Below are 13,463 nucleotides of genomic sequence, written 5' to 3'. Positions count from 1 at the left end.
AAGTAAAACACATGTACCACACAAAGGACACAGGGAAGCATATGTTATATTACTCTATTTATATGAAATTCTTGAATAAGCAAGATTAATGCAAAGAATCAGTGGCTGCTTAGAATCAAAGATATTGGCCACAGAGAGGCATGAGAAGTCTTTTCAGGGTAGAAATATTCTATTTGTTGATTTGGGGGTGGTTACATGACTGTTATTTGGGCTTAAATGAATGTGTTTTAATGTATGGATAGTATACTTTAGAAAATTCATTTAAAATATTTAAAATAGAACATACTTAGTAGAAAACAAGAAAAGCAGGTTCAAATCTAAGAACTCTGAGATGTGCTTCTGCTCTGACTTCCTCCATGGCTTCTCACAAGGCCTGGAAGATAAAGTTCCATCTATTTGCTGTAACTTTCCACTACACGATATTAAACCTTAAAACAGGTTTTGAATTTTTAGATTTAAATATCTTAGAAGTGTTAAATACCTAGAAATTAATTTTTCAAGGATTATCTGAGACATTTGATGACACCAGTGATGGACACTATGTGAATACATGAATTACATGGTCCTAGATGAACAGTACTTACACTCAGTTTCCTTTGAATGTGCATCATGACACCAAAATAAATCCCAGTGAGGGATTTTAGGAGCAAGGCAAGGAGCTTAGAAAAGCTATCTGAAAGATTAAAGGGGGTGGGGTGCTGGCTCAGCAGTTAAGAGCACTAGCTGCTCTTGCAGAGGACCAGAATTGGGTTCCCAACACCCACATGGCAGCTAACTACCTGCCATAACTCCACTTCCAAGGGATCTGATGCCCTCTTCTGAATGCCACAGGCACTGCACAACATGACTGTATTTACCCACATGCAGACAATACACTCATACACATAAAATAAAAAATAAATTTTTTTAAAAATAGAAACATATCTATATGGAAATTTATGTTGTATTCAAATACGCTGCAAAGAGATACACTGCTTAATAACTGCTATTAACATAACTGAACAGTCATTTATTAAAAGAAACTAACTTACTCTTTGCCTGTAATTATAAGTGAAAATAAATTCCAACTATATTAAAGATTTAAATAAAAACAGAAGTAAAACAAATACTAAAAGAAATATTAAAAACTATTTGCATAATCTTGAAGTGTTTTGTTCCAAGATGACAAGAAACTCAGAAGTGAATAACTAGAGACTGAAGATATAACTACACACAAATTTTAAAGGTGTTACTGTAGCAAACAGCTGTATTTTTAAAGTAAAAAGAAAAGCAACTGGTAATAATATTTAAAGACACTGCAACCAACAAGATTAATATAAATACAGAGATTTTTGTAATGAAATCATACTTGACAAGCAAGTTAAAGTATAAACATCATTTTATTTTTCATTTCTATTTCCAGCTACACATATTCAATAAAATCTTATATGTGTGGGTGTGCATTATTGTGTGGGTATGTATGTGCATGTGTATAAATTTGTCATTAGATATCTGAAAACTTTTGTGTAACCTGTATAATGAGGAAAAGGCGAGAAAAAACCCAAGGTGTACATTAATGGAAGACTAATTAAATTATGATCTACTGATGCAGGAATGTTCTACATAGCTTTGAAAAGAAGGAAGGTGACCTACAGGTACTGACACGACAGAGTGTGGTTATTATTCTGCACATTATGCTCTCATTTTGATTTAGAAATGTACAGCAGCAGCCTCTCACCTGACCTTAGTCAGCTAACAGAAAAAGAGGGCTTGAAGCGAGAGAAAGAAACGTTAAGTGTATTCTTGATACACACACATTCTTTCTCCAGTCTTCTGATAGAGAACTAAGGACTTTAATTATGGGTTCCCCTGTTTTCTCTGATTAAACCACACTCTTAAGATACTGTCTAAAATTTCTCACTAGTTTCTCTAACTGGAGTGAGGACTTACTAACATTTGCAAAGCAATCCAGGCATGCTCTCTAACTAGATATATACTCATCCCCAATTTTTTACAATTATCCGGTCTCATCTTAACCGGGTGTAGGTATTCTTCAGCATCTCATCCTTAGCAAATACTTTTAAAAGCAATAGACTCTGTTTATATAGGAATAATAACTCCTTTTCACACCCATATTTTGGTTATAAGTTTCATCACTTTGCAAAATTACTACAGAAAGGTAAAGTAGGATGAGTTCCGGAAACAAGGAAGATTAACTCTTGACAAATATTCAAAAATTCAATCATTTTCAATTATAAATTAGCATTCGAGACTATTAATCTATGAAATTGACAAGAATCAATTTAATGAAGTATCATTAACTCTCTATCATCTGAGCAAGTTTCTAGCCCTACACTAGCCAATATGTTGGCCACTACCCACGTGGCTGTGGAACACTTGAAATGTGCAGAGCAAGCTGAGTTGTGTGTAAACGTAAAGCAAACCTCAGATCTCAGACTCCAAATGATAAAGAATGGAGTTGATTTTTTAGAGGGATACACTGAAATAAAGTTTTAGAAATGCTGTATTAGACAGGTAATTAAAACCAATCCTACTCGCTTGTTTTTCATTTCTTAAGTTGCCTAGCCTACTTTAACTCACAAATGTTGCTTTCATTCTTTCTAGTAGGTAGCACTGTTCCATAGCTGTAGATATCCTTTGTTCAATGATGTTGTACCCACGAAGTTCTTGAAGCACCATCACTGAACAAGGGATACCTGTATGTTTGGAATAGTGCTACCTAATAAAAGGAGAATGGGAACAACAGTTTGAAAACTCTTTTATCTTCTATACTGAATCAAAGACATATTAGAATAACAGTTTATAAATCTCTCCTAAGAAAACTTGTGATTATCAGGGATCTATAAACCACAACTCAAATTTAGCCTGCTACTTGTTTTTGATATGACCCACTCATTAAAAACATTTTCAGTATCTGAAAAATTATATTCTTTGATGTATAATAATGGCATGAAATTCAAATTTCAGCATCTATAAAGTTTTTCTGACTTATAGTCTCATTCATCAGTTTATATATTATCCACTATACTAGTACAGCATAGAGGAGTGGCTGCAACAGAGACCACATCACTTGCAGTCTGTAACACAGCATCTGACCCTTCATGGAAGGTCTTTGCTGACTGTTGCTCTACAGCATCCTTATGGTTCACGAGGCAGTCAGGTGCCCCTTGCATCTACAGAACCTGGTGAAATGATAAGAAAGAAGGGAAAGGCATGTCTCTATTTTCTCCACTAGAGACACATTTAGATTTCCATATTCTTCACTTGCTTCTGCCATTATTCTTGAATCAATGCAATGTCTAGAACCCCAGCTTCTAAGGCAGTTTGTACACAGAGAGTTATCACGACATGATCTGAGGTATCAAATAGTCAATGTGTACTTTGCTTTCACATTCATTGGTGGTTTATGAAAGAGGGCCTCGATGCTCACTGTGGGTATGCAGTCTATAGGTGTTATTAACAGTGTTCGTAGTGTGTGTGTGTGTGTGTGTGTGTGTGTGTGTGTGTGTGTGGGCGGCAGAGAGAACTCTCAAGTGTTTCCAGCCCCGGATACTTTTTTTTTTTTTTTTTTGGAGACAGAGTCTCTTCTTGTTCTGGAATGTGCCTGGTAGGCCAGACTGGCTGGCTAGCAAGTCCAGGGATCTGCCTGTCTCTGCCTCCCCAGTGCTCGGACCACCACAATTCACACTTCTTTTAGACTCATTCATGGACTGTCCTCCAGTCCATGGTCTCTTGGGTACTTACCTCAGTAGAACCTGTGAATGCAATCTTGTCTATGCCGATGTGAGAAGCTATTGCTGCTCCAGCCGTTGGCCCATACCCTGGCAGAATATTGACAACTCCAGGTGGAAAGCCAGCCTGCGAAACACAGTTGGAGGAAAGGTGTCTATGAAGACTATCCTACAGGTTAGCTGGGTGATGCTCTACAGTTTCCATCTGAAAGGGCAGTGGGAACCCCTTCTGAAGTCAGTTTCTCCTACCTCCTTGATGAGGGCTCCCATGTACAGTGCACTGAGTGGCGTCTGCTCCGCTGGCTTAATAACCACAGTATTACCACAGCACAGAGCTGGAGCAATTTTCCAGGCAAACATCAGCAGGGGGAAGTTCCACTGAAAGGAAAAAAAGCAAGGTTGATAGATGGGGAAAAATATTTATCCATTCCTTTTTTTCAAGCTGTGACTTCTCAGACTTCTCAAACTAGTCCTAGACATAAATCTTGTCCACCACAAAGTACAGACGTTTGGATGTTTTTAAAATTAATTTATTGAGAATTTCATACATGCATATAAGGTGTTTTGATAAAATCCATGCCCACTCCCTCCCTTCCAGCTCCTCCCAAAATACTCCTTTGCAGACGTTTGGATTTTTAATTAGATCATTAAGACTAGAATAGCTCTGACCTTGAAAATCTCTCTTTTTCTTTCCATTCAATAAATTTTACATTCCAACTACCCAACTAAAAAAATCTCATGGTATAAGGGAGTCATTTTTTCACTCATTTGGTTTTATTTTTATTATTATTTACATATTTCTAAAATTGGGCTTTGGCTCTAATAAGTTTCTATGTGTGAATTTTTTCTTGAATTTTTAGATTTTTATACTAAGATTTTCACATTGTCTGTTCAATGTATATGAACTAGAAAATAAAAAGCTAGCTGCAAATTATATTATAGTCAATGTTCACTTCAAGGTAGCATCTTTTCTTATATGTAGTCATAAAATAGAGAATTATAAATTATAAAGTAGGTTTACCAGTAAGTATGTAAAAATTTCATCAGCTCCCTCACTACTGCAAAATATAGCAATGAAAACTAGAATATATTCAATGTATGTGAATATGGGGCCTAAAATGGTTGAAAGCGATTTTAATAGACTATTAAGCTTGTGTTGTCATAGCTCAGGCTTCAGACGCCTTAATATCAGGTGTCATTGATAATTTCATGAAGGAAAAAAGCAGCACTCCTGGTTCCCTGGCTTCAGTCCCTGACCACAATGTGTTTCTGCCTGAAGCATCTCAGCTGCCATTCTTGAAGGATTCTCACTGGCTCTGGCAAGCCTGCAAAAATATACAAGTGTCTTGCCTTCACCAAACACCCAATTTCTTTTCCTCTTAGTTGTTTATAAACTTGGGAGTCCTTGGTGATGTTTTAATTCCATCTACAATGTATAAATCTTAGAGTGCAGTAACTGAACTGAGCTGGTTGACAAGAGCTCTTGCCTTGTGAGGGAAGCTGAGGCCCTGAGGAAGAGCAAGACGGGTAGGTCTGAGGCCTGCAGGGAAGGTGGCACAGCCTCGGGTGACCTCACACAGCCTCGGGTGACCTCACACAGCCTCGGGTGACCTCACACAGCCTTGGGTGGACCCCAGAGCAACTTCCCTGGGGGTAGGAGCAGAACTTCCACCAAATCTCTCATTTGCCTTTTGTCATTCTCTAACCAATTTTATAACAACCCAGGGCTTATTGGTGATTTAAAAAATATTAATAACCCCTTAAAAATCTCTGACTTCCAAATTCGAAGATTATCTTGAGTCATTTCTCCATATTTTGAAAAGAGAAAACTTCTTCTCTATATCGTGAGTTCAATGTTAGCTTCCCTCTTGAAATCCTGCCAGAACTATGAGCTAGTTCTGTTAGAAGATTCAGTGATGCTTTGTATTGTGCTAAGGATATGTATGAGAGAGCAACGGACAATGTTTAGTGTTCCAATCTAAACACTAGCATTACATTTATTTCTCTTTACAAGATAGACAACAGCCCGGCATGGTTTCAATTATGAAGATGACATTAATTGTACTGCTGTGTCTTCTGTTAGGGTCCTCTATCTAGAGTCTTGTGAAAAGGCACGGTAGGGAAGAATGGGAATAAAGACCATAAAAAACAATATGCCTGGAAAGGTGGTGAGTCACTGTTTTAAAACATAAGCAAATACAACATAGCATTAATTTTCCATAAGCAGAATGGACATTCATAACCAAGGGCAGGTTATTAATACACGGTGCTTTGCTTTGCTTATTTTAATCATGAGACTTCATGACTTGAGAACTTAACTCCTAGTAACAGAGCTAAAACTCTATTAACCTGTTCAAATAAGCATTTGCAGGGAGGCTGTTGGAGGTATGTCAACAACATGAGCTCAGTTTTTCTTCGCAGTAATGGAAAACACACATCACTAAGGACCATGTTTTATGTGTCTTTAAGAGAACTGGGTCAAGCAAAAATAAATACAAAGTGTGAGAAGATCCACTCACTGGGATGATCTGTCCACACACTCCAATAGGTTCATGTCTTGTGAAGGTAAAATAGTCTCCATCTGAAAGAAATAAGCATGGTCACTCACACAAAGTTCAGGCCAGAGAAAAAATTCGGAAGAACTTTGTTGGCAGTTACAACCCAAAATGAAGTTGAAACACATCCTACAGCAAAGCTGGTTAAAGAGCCGTCAGCTGCTGTGGGAAACTCCAGACAAGCCTCCCACATAGCAGAAAACCGATGAGAGGACAGGAAAAAACAAAGGACAGACAGCACACTTGAAGAAGTCTTGGAAGGCGCAGCTTAGAACTGGAGAAGATTAAAAACTAAATTTTACGTTAACTATTAACACATATTGCACAGTTATTTGGTTTAAAAGCTGAGATACCTCAAACTTTTAAAAAAGCTTTGTAAGTGGTTTGTTTGTTTGTTTTGAGACAGGGTCTCTCTGTAAACCCCAGATGACCTGGACTTCACTATGTAGACCAAGCTAGTCTTGATCTCACAGAGATCTGCCTACCTCTGCTTCCTGAGTGCTGGGATCAAAGGCGTGCACCACCAAGCCCAGTTCTTTGTAATTTTTTTCTAAGTTAAGGAAAAGCTACTGAACAAATTTTAGATGCTGGGCAACTGGAAAAAGTGAGAAGTAAAAGTAAGATAGTAAGACACACGGCCTCACTCAATGCAGCTGTCACGCACATGACCTTGGGAACACAGGCAGGTCCAGGACTACTTAAAGAAGTCCACTTCAGAGAAGAGCTCCACCAGCCTCCACCTGTGCTAAGCACGGACAGGCTGTCTTGTGTCTCTAGGGACTGAGAGGAAAAGTTGAAGAGACATTTAATAGCCTTCTTTCTCTTATAGGAGCAATAGGCCAACTGGGAAAAAAGCAGCCAGGAAGTCCAAATCAAATTCTTTAGATAAATGCCGTTGAGTTTATCTAACGTCTTTTAAAAAGCTAATTAAACTAACCAAAAAATAGCCCGTTTATAGCATATGGCTTTTCATTTCGAGAACTGAGCCAAGTCTGTTTTCTCCCTCTGTTGCTAGCCTTTGGTCAGGGCTGGTGTTTTGTCTCTCAAGAGCAGTACCCCAAGGAAAGTGAAGCCACACAGCTAATACTCAGGGAAGCACAACTGCCGGGTCTAGGGAAGAAGGTGGGGACAGGAGTGTGGGAGTGAGAAAAAGATAAATGAGTCATCAAGTTGCTTATCACTGTCTCTCAACACATCTTAATCACTCACATTTATCACACAGGATCTTTTTAACTAAATTCAAAGCTACAGATTTTTAAGTAAAGTTATCTTTCTTCCTTTTTCCCCTCCACTCCCATGCCCCCCAGACCTCTGATCCTTCTTCCCCAAATTAACGGCTCTCTAATTGTGGTGAATCTTTCCAAATAACTTTCACTTGCATCAAGTTTATACTGCAACATTTTAGCACCCCTCTATTTTTCTAAGCACAGATGTGATCACCCTAGACTGTCTTTTACATTTTGGTACTGTCCTCCTTTTCATGTACAGCTAACACATCTTTTTGATGACTCTAAGTTATTCCATTGGCTCAATAAATTATATTTTTATTGTAACAAGGATGCTTTCTGCTTAGTATCTTAGTGTATATGTGGAATTTCTTAATTAAAGTATATGTGCACTTCATGTTTTAATAAATATTTGCTAAATCACCTTTCAGAAGTTAGAATAATTATAACATGCTACATTTCCTACTCTTAATCAAGTTTTGAATATCTTAATTTTCAACAGTCTGGAGGTTGGAAATTGGCAACTTGTTTTGAGTAGTGCTTAATAATATTTGAATGTGAACACCTTTTATGTTTACTAACCATTTTACTTTTTCCTTCTAATTTAAATCCTTTGACATTTTCCTATTAGGTTTTTCATTATTTTAGTTGTGAACAAGAGTTCCCAGAAAAAAACAAAAACAAACAAACAAAAAAACAGTGACATCTTCAAACTAAACCATCTGCAAGGCTGATTAACTGATTAGAACATCAATGACTGTAGAGAGTTTGAATGCTGCAGGTCCAGAGCCAAGTCATTCTAAGCCATCACTAAATAGCCATTCCTTGCCCACCTCTGTGTTGGACCTAACATCCTATGATGACCAGAAAATAAAAACCTTTTGGGATGTATTAACTTAATAAAACCCTAGCTTCCGCCAGCCAAAATGCTGAGTGTCATCAGACAGCACCTGAGGCTTGGAGCTGAGATTTCTCTGCTTTGCTGTGACTATCTACTTAGTGTTTCTGCCAGTGTATTTGAAAAGTGACTTAATTTATAATTTTCTTAGTTATGTTACTATAAAAACTTTATAAAACTGCTTCTAAGCTGAAACATGGAATTTGGGGTGACATAAGTCTGGACCCTAGTCACTCATATTTGGCTCTAGAATAAACTATCTCTTGTCCCCATTTGAGGTCAGAGTTGTGTTTTTTTGTTAATGTGGTTATTTGAAAACTCTGTGCCTATCAAGGTAATTAGATCTGTTATACTATTGCAAAACTCTCCCCCAATCTTCACTTTGTCTCTTGAGCTTGTTTAATAGATATTATTTTAAATGGAGGAAAAGAGGCAGTAGATAGACTCAGGGACTACAGATAATGTTTTACAATATATATTCATCATAGCAAAAGGTAGTCAATACATAGAAAAACTATCCATATGATGACAATATTTAGTTCAAGTAATGAAGACCAACAAGCTGTGTCAGTTCTGTATGCCGGCAACTTAACACTCTCTGGAAAAAGTTTCCATGAGGCACAGCAATCCTGATCAATACTCTAGAAAACTTCATTGGTAAGGAAATACACTCCAAACTAAACTATAATTTGGCTAAGGTGATGATTTAGGGGGATAAAGACAAAACAAGGAATTTGAGTGTAATGTTCAGATGGAGGACAAATGGACTGCAAGAAAAAGGGGAGATGAACCGAAGAACAGGGGTGTTTATTTTGGCACAACTGGAGAACACATCGATGGTTCAAAGAAAATTCACAAGACACCTTTGTAAGCAAAACATGGCAATTCATAGGGCATTTCACTACCTACATTCTACATATGGAGTGTAGACAATTATCTTTAAAAGCTAACCTCGCAAGGAGGTAATTTGACTCCACAGTTGTGTTCCAAGAGAAAGTGTTATGGGGAATGAAACTTTCTTGGATAATCTGTTCATAGATTTGATAACCAATGAGTTAAAGGCTGAGGCACTGACTCTTCCAGTCCTTAAAGTCAGTTTCACTAAGTACTAAATAGAGAAACATGGGATATTTTGGTGTTTGAACTTTTCCTAAGAGAGTACTGAGTAAAATTTTAAAAAGGCACTGGATTGTGTAACTCAATGGGTATTCCTATCTGGAGAGTGATAGGTAACACCCCTCAATTGGCTACCTGGGATGCCTGGAAAACATGAGAGATGCACCTTCTACTGGCCTCCTCGAATAGGACTAATAGCACTCAGAGGTCTTTCACAGCTATCATGACCCTGCTTTAAATCCCACCCAGTGTCTAGATCAGGGTTCCCAGGAGGCCAATCCCTCAGGAGCCACCTTTGTGATTTATTTCCATATCTATGTGTCAGCTCTATCATTTGCTTAATTTGCCAAGTAGGCTCACCTTTAAAAAGTATATACATAGCTACTTGTTGGCCTCATTTTAAGGAAAATCTATAAGGTAACAGGTTTCAAAAACTAGTAATATTTTTCCCATATTGTTCAAACCTAATAATGTCTCCTAGTTTACTACTGTATAGAATCATTTTCATGGGCCTGGAAAGATGGCTCAGCAGTTAAGAGAGCAGGCTGCTCTTGCAGAGGACCCACATTCAGTTCCCAAGCACCCACATGGTGGCTGAGAATCGTCCATATCTCCAGTTCCAGGAGATCCCATGCCTTCTTCTGACCTCCGTGGGCTTTGCATGACACAGGTGCACTTGCAAACAATACAATCATACACATAAAATAAAAATAAACTTGAAAAAAAGAATCATTTTCAAGCTACCAGTGCTGTCTGGATGCTATACAGTATCTCTCAAACTTAAAATGTGTGAGCATCTTGCTGAATACAGATTCTGAACCCTCAGGTCTGAGATGAAACCTGACCATCTATATCACCTCAGTGACTCCCAGTGACTTCACACAGACCACAGGAACCAATAGGGAAGGGGAGTCCATGGTATCATGATGATTTCAGTGGCTTCCTGGTAGCCTGACCTACAGGACCTTATAAAGTATTTTTGTATCTCTATCTCATTTCATAGCCACAAAAAAATAAAAGAACCATTATCAGTTCTTTTTTTAGTGGAGAAAACCAGCCACAGGGGGTAAAATTGAAAGTGATATTAACTGGTTCAACTGTGGTTCCTGGACTTGGAGAACATAAGCTCTTCACTCACAAAATCATAGTAACTTCCTCTGGGAGGTGTAAATTAGAGAATAATGTTAAGCAGCACAAGGTAAAAGCAAAACAAAACAATGACAATGTTTCTGTGAAGAAGGCTGAAATGATTGAGGGTTTGGATGCAGGGAACTTACACAAGCTTTGATCTATGACATAAAAGGAGCACTGTGGGGCAACCTGCCGTTTGTAGGGGATCTCGGGACTGCGCAGCCCTCCCCCGTCCTCTAGCCAAAGTCAGCTCAAAAGACAGTGTTCATTCTCTCTCTCCAAACCTAAGATGATATATGGAGTACTATTTTCAGTCTAGAAAAAAAATCAACTTATTTTTCGTCCTTTATATTAATAATGCTCTTTGAACATGGCAGGATGACTTACAAAGCTGTTTCCTTTGGCTCTAAGGCTTTGTGCTGCAGCACAATGCTTCATATAAAACTAGTCCCCATCCTAAGATACTATGGTTTAGGCTATGATTATTTTAAGCCTTCTTACCAATAATAAAGGTTTGCAGATAAACTAGGGCTTAGAGTGAAAGGACTGCTTTTCTTGAGGCACTAGAAAAATGTTCTGAGTTCTACATTTTGAGTCAACAGTTTGTAACATGATAATAATAAGTTAATAACTACGACATTGAAAGCTAAAGACAAGATACCAAAATAGACTAAATCACATGTGTCTCTTTCTCCACTCACTCAAGAAAGTTTAAAAAAAATCAGAAATTTAAGACATGCTTTAAAAGGTCTTATTTTTCTGGGCACAGTGGAACATGCCTTTAATCCAAGCACTCAGGAGGCAGGTGAATCTCTGGGAGATCGAGGCCAGCCTGGCCTACATAGGGAGTTCCAGGCCAGCTTTGGCTACAGAGAGATCCTGTCTTAAAGAAACAAACAAAATAAACAAGAGGCAGCCAGAGATAACTTTTCTGGTAGGCTTTTATACCTGAGAGTTGTTATGGCAAAAAGAGTAGGTTTTATCTCATGAAGAATATAAGAATGTTCCAATTAGATACCTCATTATGCTATGGATTTGACTGAACAGTGCATAATCCATACGGAATATGCATACACTGTCAGTGCATTAAGAAGGCCATTGTCTATCTACCTAGAGATGAGTATAGAATAAGCCTCTTTGGTGTTTGTGAAACATTGAGCCACTGCTCTATGTGTTTTGTTGGAAATCGATAAAACTACAGGAATAATATCTAATTACTTAAAAGGTTTGATATTTAAAGAATTCCTTCAAAGCAAACATTACTTTTAAAGGTAGGTTCTACAGATGCTTAAAAAAATTCAAAGTAAGTTTTATTCTCATATTCTGGCACATCCTACACATATTCTGTGACGATGCAATTATAGTTAATAAAATCAGATAAATCTTCATGTGCCAGAATTCAAGATATGAAATATGAACCTCAAACGCCCAATAATAATAACTAGAATTTTAAAATTTTGTTTTTATTGAATTTTAGGGATGTTTAAAGAGCTGTAGCAAATTTTATATGCCTAGGAACCATCAAAATGAGTTTATTCAATAGCATAAAAATCAGTAACATAACAGTGAATGAAGTAATTTTCCTATCTCTAATCTTCACATAAAATTACTCTGAAGGAGCTAGCAACCCTTTTGATGACCCCAGTACTAAACAATTAGACCAAAAACATGGAACTATTCCATTACATACTCTAGCAGATTCTGATGCATGTTGAAACTGTGATCTGTCTGAGCATTTTACAACAGTGACAAACTCTCTGAGTGCTTACTGAAACAATGAAACAATGAAACTTTACATTAGCATGAAATGGTACTACCACTATTCTTTCTAGGAGCCTACTGGTAGATTCTAAGAAGTGAGATTACATGTTCCTGAGCCTGCCATGAGTATGCTTCATTGCTACCACTACTCCAGTACATGGTCTTGAGAAAGTCAGTTCACTCCTCTGGACTTAGTTTCAGTGTCTATAAAATGAGGTCAGCCTTAGGAATCCCTGAGGTTCTCTGCAACATCAGTCTCTTGAGCAGGTTCCTCATGAAGCTGACTTCACGACTTCCTGTCACCATCAATTTCTATCCTACTAACTACCCAATTCTTTTAGGTGGGTACAACCCTCACTCTCATTCTGATTGAGCAGGATTTCAGATTTCACCCATGTGTTCACTATTGACAACACTAAATCAGAACAAGCTGAACGAAGACAAAAGATTAGGGTCTGATCATTATCTGTATTGTCTAGCTCATTCTTCAGATTAATAGATAAAACGAGAATAAAGATGAAACAACTAAATAATTACCCATGACATGGATAGTTTTTAATCTTTGCTCTATGTTGATATATAATAAAATATAAAATCACTTTGTAACAGAATTCATCTTAACATATGGGCCACATTTTCTGTACATACCATAAAATCAACACTCGCTACAGGGAAAACTATAAGATACTACAAGTGTACAATTTCTATTTCTCCCTTAGAAAACTGTAAATAAGCTTTGATCATTCCCCCCTCTTAAGGAAGCTGTGGGCAGAAGAGGAACAGACCATTCTGATGTGGCAAATTAATCAAAATAGGAGAATAATACTTCTCAGGGCTGCTATGAGAAAGCAGATAATAAATGAGCAAAAGGAAGTGTCCAATAAATCAGAGTAATGATTATGATTAATCATCATAACTAGGAATTTCCACGGAAGGGTCAAAGCATGGGATTTGTGGTCAGAGAGAATGACTCCTATTGAGTACTACGGCAGGAAATAATGGATCGTGTTGTAAAGAGAATAGCATCAAGGCCCTTGTGAATCAA

General features: G+C 37.6%; 1 protein-coding gene across 9 annotated transcripts in view; it reads right to left on the bottom strand.

Moving 5' to 3' along the window:
• The window catches only part of Aldh1a2 (aldehyde dehydrogenase 1 family member A2), a 99,794-nt gene that overhangs the window by 35,664 nt on the left and 50,667 nt on the right, over nt 1-13,463 (bottom strand). For all 9 annotated transcript variants that reach the window (XR_001872791.2, XR_001872792.2, XR_001872794.2 and 6 more), the window contains exons 5-7: nt 6,251-6,312; nt 3,981-4,109; nt 3,745-3,858 (exon numbers count right to left, since the gene is read on the bottom strand). Coding sequence is in view for 6 of the 9 variants with exons in the window: in XM_017801811.2 (XP_017657300.1) it covers nt 3,745-3,858; nt 3,981-4,109; nt 6,251-6,312 (305 nt within the window). In the remaining 3 variants the exon portion in view is untranslated. The remainder of the gene's footprint in view (nt 1-3,744; nt 3,859-3,980; nt 4,110-6,250; nt 6,313-13,463) is intronic.

Source organism: Nannospalax galili, unplaced genomic scaffold (assembly GCF_000622305.1).
Source record: "Nannospalax galili isolate Female #2095 unplaced genomic scaffold, S.galili_v1.0 scaffold611, whole genome shotgun sequence".
NCBI classification, from domain to species: domain Eukaryota; kingdom Metazoa; phylum Chordata; class Mammalia; order Rodentia; family Spalacidae; genus Nannospalax; species Nannospalax galili.
Note: the sequence above shows the minus strand (reverse complement) of the source record. Positions and strands in the feature narration are given on the sequence as shown.